A 5868-nucleotide genomic window follows, 5' to 3' on the forward strand; every position below is an offset into this window, starting at 1 on the left:
ACTTAGCTTATATGTATTTGTGAAAGTAAAAATCGTAATACAAAGAACAGGTGGTTTTGCTTAGTTTTCATACATTTGAAATGCGTAACACAGATTCTTGATTGGTATAATAAAATACATGCCTAAATACATTATTAGATATTGCAAGTACATTTTATATACTTACAATAACGAGTATAAGTATTTAGACATGCATTTTATTATACGAATCAAGAATCTGTGTTACGCATTTCAAATGTTGTATGAAAGCTAAGCAAAACTACCTGTTCTTTGTATTACGATTTCCACTTTTGCCAATATATATAAACTTTAAACATATATATACACACATATATATACTCTTATTTTACAAATATATATGCGTGTGTAACTATTTTACCTGTTTTATTCTTCCCGATGCGGCCCTCGTCGCCGGGAAGGTTGTTGGCATCGTTGCCGGCGTCGTCGCCAGGAAGGCTGCCGGCGTCGTCGCCGGGAAAGATGCCGGCTTCGTTGCCGAGGAGGATGCCGGCGTCGTCGCCGGGAAAGATGCTGGCTTCGTTGCCGAGGAGGATGCTGGCGTCGTCGCCGAGAAAGATGCCGGCTTCGTTGCCGAGGAGGATACCGGCGTTGTCACCGGAAAGATTGCCGGCGTCGTCGTCGTAGCCACGCGGCCTCTCGTGGCAATGCTGCCTTCGCTTTTTGCTGAAAATAAAATTTTGTTTTACATTGTATAATACATATGATTATTATTAACTTTTCTGGTACAGAAAAACGCGAGATCGTTTGCAATAAATGTTACATATCCAAGTTCGCGTGAATGTGTACAAAGAAAGAATAAAATATATAAATTATCATATATACTTGCAATCGCGAATAAATGTATTATTAAATGTAAACACCGTTCAATTTATATTACAGTGTGTACATTTTAAAAATACATTCATTATTTTGGAAAATATATAAGAACGATATTTAGATAAATGATACTTACGTCTTCTCTTCATGCTGGTCCGAACACGAGTGATTTTCCACAGTTGCTAGAAGGAGATCCCGCTTCACACGCACACAATCAGATAACCTGCACATGTAGGCTCTGCGCAGAGCCTTTCCACTATCCAATATCTTCTTCTCGGTATTGGTGACTGAACACAAGGAAATAAGCTCACGCATGTGAGCTCATGCTCCTTGCACGTGCATGGCTGCTATGCGATTGTATCTTTCCGTGTAATCGTAAACAAACGAGACTTGCCGGGCGAAAGAGCTCGCACAACAAATATTATAATGTTTTACTAAACGGTCAATTTTTTTCATAGTACATAGAGAAGAGAGAAAAAAATTAAGCATGAAAACATCGCATTTTGGAATCTAATATACTTTCTTTGTCAGATTTAAAAAAGAAATATAAAACACTTCGTTTTTCATATTCTGAATAAAGAGATATTTTGAGCGAAATGTACAAATAATACACTACACAATTTTGAAATATATTTTCTAATTCCTCGTGAAAAACATACAAATCAAAATGTATATCAGGTATGTAATAAAATATGTGACACACATAACATATCAATTTCTGTTCTTATAATGTCGTGAATTATAGATCGTCTAAAGAGGCCTTCAAATATAAAATATATATCCATATACATATATAATATTGCATCCGCGGAAATCGAGGGCACCATTACGATAACTTTGGCCCCCTATTTGAAAGGTCGTTTCTGAAGACATTTTTGACGAGGGAAAAATAGTTGGTCGCTAGTAGCAGGATCTGCGTAACGCGCAGGCCCGAAGCGATGGTCGAAAGCGGTGAGAAGCGCTAGACAGGTGCGGCGTGCAATCGTTCCCGGTTTTATTTACAGGCGCTGACGGCGCGGTTAGAACTAGAGAGCTTATTACGAACAGGCCTTATAACTAACGGACTTGGTACTAGACAGGTCTTATTACTAGCAGGTCTTATAACTAGCGGACTTAGTACGAGACAGGTCTTATTATTAGCATGCGGTTACAACTAGCGGACTTAGTACGAACCGGCCTTAAGACTAGGATGCGGTTATAACTAGCGGACTTAGCACTAACAGGCCTTACAACTAGCAGGTCTAGGACTACGAGACTTAAAACTAGCGGACTTATCTCTATCATGCGATTATATTTACAGCGCGGTCTGTACGTGCACTTATTATCTAAGGTTAGGTCAGGCGGCCAGGTATTGCCGGCAGGCTCGAGTGTCACGTCGAGCGCTGCCTAAGCAACGGAAGTCGGTTCAACCCGACGGGGCCAAGTACAACCTTGGCCCGAGGTATAGAGTGCCGGTTCAACCCGGCGGGGCTGAGTTCAACCTCAGCCCGTGGAGCGGTCGAGACAGGAGTCGGTTCAACCCGACGGGGCCAAGTACAACCTTGGCCCGAGGTATAGAGGGCCGGTTCAACCCGGCGGGGCTGAGTACAATATCTGCCCTAAGAGGTGCTAGGTAGTGGTGAGATCGGTATCAGGAGCTGGTCGGGATAGGATCTGGTCCCGATGTCTCGGCCGGCCGGGCTTATATACCCGGCCGGCGGCCCCCACTGTGCGCCGTCGGTCCGGCGGTGGGAGTCGGTACCGCGTGGGGACCCCGCGAGAGCGAGACAGAGCGTGTCGGCGAGCGAGATCGCATGCTGAGCGAGATAGCGCGTGTCAAAAGGGAGAACGTATGCGTGCGGCAAGCAAGATGGCCGTAGTAACGGTCCTACCGTTACAACCCAAATCAAATTTTCGTTTCGAATTAAACTTTAACTTTAAATATCTAAAAAATTCTAAGAGACCGCCGATTAAGTTATAAGGAAAAGTTACTCAGGATCATGATCTTGACAACATATATCAAGGTCAACATCGTTGGGTCCGTTTTTATAAAGTTTTATTATCATGTCCAATATTTAAAGTAATATATCTCGAAAACTATAGGTCGGAAATTTTTTTTTACTATTTTTCCCGTGTTCCTCGTCAAAAATGTCTTCAGAAACGACCTTTTAAATAGGGGGCCAAAGTTATCGTAATCACCCCAAATCGAGATATATCGAAGCAATTCGGGTCATTATTTACACTTATTCACTAAATTATATATATAAAGTTTATATATATATATATAAATATAAAGGTGTGGGCTTCTCAATAAAAAACACAGGAATATTTTATAAACTACTTAATTCTTTTTTGTATAAAATAGAAAACTCGAATCTTTATCACAGTAGTTAAGGTAACGTGATGTCTCTTTGCCTAAGACCGGAAGAAGAATAATCCTGTCTCCCTAACTCGGTGGCGCTAATGTCATTCGTGGTCTTTCTGATTGGTCCTGTAATTTCCCCTAGGATGCGCTGCCACAAAGGTAAATATAGCGAATAGGGGACCCAGCCCCAATGACCTTGACCTTGACATATGTTGTGAAGATCCCCTCCCCCCTCCCGTGTGTGTGTGTGTGCACGCGCGCGCGCGTGCTTCCTGTCAGTGCATGTACTTTGGTATATTTCAAACTTTTTTTGTTAATAATTTTTTAATAAGCAACTAGGCATGGGTTAAAAAATGCTGAGCCGCCCTGCAAGTTTGCGCGGCATTACTGGAAGTATATACAGTGGAAGAAACAGTGAGTACGTGTACATACCGCGTATGACTCGCTGTCAGCTTTATCGCTGTAACGCGACGTTATATTCAGTACGATTCGTACCGATAGAAAAAAACAAATAAATAAAAGTTATAAACTGTAACACTGCACATTCAAGTATAATGTTATATATATATAGTGTTACATTTGTTTTGTGAGTGTGCAGTTTAGACAATAATGGGCCAAAAATATAATGAAAAAAATCTGCCTCCCTCTCGTCGAAGACTATCTTGGAAGAAAGGATGGGCACAGAGATTAGTATTTTTTCATATCATAACTGAAATTTCAATGAAATTTATAATAGAATAACATGAAATTTATAATAGAATAACATGAAATTTGATGTTATTTTATATTAATAATATTATTTTATGAAATATGTATGTATAAGAATATGGAAATAGTAAATGAAATACTTTGGAACAAAAGACAAAAATATCGCAAATTATAGGTATCATAAGATTTCCATTTTCTTATGGATGCATATATTTCATATAGTGATATTAGAAATAAAAAATACCATTATAAATATAAACACACATATATTGTATATATACAACAGAATCGGCGCACCACTTACTAATAACGGATTCTTCAGATCACAAAACGATTTTTCTTTCTAATCAGCAAAAATATCGAAGGATATTATTTTTCACAAATTCCAAATTTTTTTTATCATTTATCTTTGTCGTTGAGCCATTATAATTATTCCATTTAAAATTAACTGAAGAATATAGGTTTCTAAATCTACCCACAAAGTTTGCCAAAAAACCTTGTTTTTTCATTTATAAAGATGAAATTATGTATGTACAATATTGTATGTATCATTTCTTCATCCCCTATGGGGTTAGAAGGCGTTTTTCAGGAACGTACCCAAACCTTTACATTCCTCTACCTTCCTCTACATTTCCTGTCCTTATTTAAACCCGACCTGGCCCTTTGCGACCTTACAAATATTCCTCCCTCCCTTTCCTCGTCCCACCATCTCCCTCCCACCTCCCCTCTCCCCACCTGTTCCCCCCCTCCCCTATTCTTTCCACTACCCCTCTCATTTTTACCTTTCTCCCCAATACCTCCTCCATTACTTCTACCATAATCTCCCTTCTCTCCTCCGGCTCTTTCTCTTCCACGCCTCTCCACACTACATTTCTTCTCCTTCTTTCTCCTAGTCCTTCTCTTGTCCTTTCCTCCTTTTTTCTTTTCTCTTCTCTCTTCTTTCCTACTCACCTTCTCTTCCTTCGCCCTCCTTTCCTTCCTCACCTTACTCCATTCTTCTTTCCCTCCATTCTCCTCTCCTTCTCTCTCCTCCATTTTTCTCCTCCTAATCCTCTCCTTCTCCTCGTCCTCCTTTCTACTTCTTATCTCCTTCTTCTCTCTTCCCATTCTTCCATTTCTCTCTCCTCCTGCGCTCTCTTCCGTGCTCTCCTCTATCCTTTCCCTCTTCTCTCTCCCTCCTCTCCTTCTCTCTTCTTTTTTCTTCCCTTCACCCGACCTGCTCGCCCTCTTCTCCTCCTTTCCTCTCTCCTCTCTTTCCTCCTACCCCACTCCCTCCTTCCTCTTCTCTCTCTCCCGCTTCCTCTTCGCTTTCCTCCTCCAACCAGTAGTTTCTTTCCCTTCTCTCTACTCCTGCACCTAACCCTTTCTTCTTCCTTTCTTTCCTTACCTCTCTTTCTTTTTCACTGCCTGTCTCTTCTGTTTCCTCTCTCCTTCCATCCTTTTTCACTACAATTTCCTCTTTCACTGTTCCCCTTGCTCCCCCTATCCCCCTCTTCTTTCTTCTTCCCTGATCCCTCGCCTCCTCTCTCCCTTCTTCTACTTCCTCTTCACTTTCCTCTTCTTGCGACACCGTTGTTTCCTCCTCCTTTTCTCTCCTTCCTCTCGCTCTCTCTTCTCTCCATAATTTCAGCTCCTTCCATATTCCCCTTACCTCCACCACCAGCTCCTTCAGCAACTTTTCCATGTCCTCCATCTATTTTTCTTTCTTCCCGTTTCCTTTTCCCAGCCTTCTTACTTCTCTCCCTTTCTTTCTTTTCTCTCACTCTCCCTTCCACCTTTATCTCCTTCCTTCTCTTTCTTTCCTGTCCTCTTCCGCTCTTCTCACTCGCTTTCTTATCTCATATTCCGCCTCTCTCTCCTTTCACTTCCTTCTCCTTCTCACCCCTTTTCTCACAACGCACTTTATCCTTTCCTGCTTTTCTATCCGCTACCTTTCACCTAACCTAGCTTACATTGCAATTCCTTCATTCGCCAACTCT

The 5868-nt window shown here is 41.2% G+C and overlaps 1 protein-coding gene across 1 annotated transcript; it reads right to left on the reverse strand.

The window, feature by feature from the left end:
- Positions 1–358: 358 nt before the first annotated feature.
- LOC115244932 (probable GPI-anchored adhesin-like protein PGA18) lies at positions 359–1008 on the reverse strand. Its single transcript, XM_029822951.1, has 2 exons — positions 974–1008; positions 359–684 (listed from the first exon to the last, which is right to left on the reverse strand). The coding sequence occupies exons 1-2, from the start codon at positions 984–986 to the stop codon at positions 371–373; spliced, it is 327 nt and encodes a 108-aa protein (XP_029678811.1). The 5' UTR covers positions 987–1008; the 3' UTR covers positions 359–370.
- Between the last annotated feature and the right edge of the window lie 4860 nt (positions 1009–5868).

Source organism: Formica exsecta, unplaced genomic scaffold (assembly GCF_003651465.1).
Source record: "Formica exsecta isolate Colony F162 unplaced genomic scaffold, ASM365146v1 scaffold89, whole genome shotgun sequence".
Taxonomy (NCBI): domain Eukaryota; kingdom Metazoa; phylum Arthropoda; class Insecta; order Hymenoptera; family Formicidae; genus Formica; species Formica exsecta.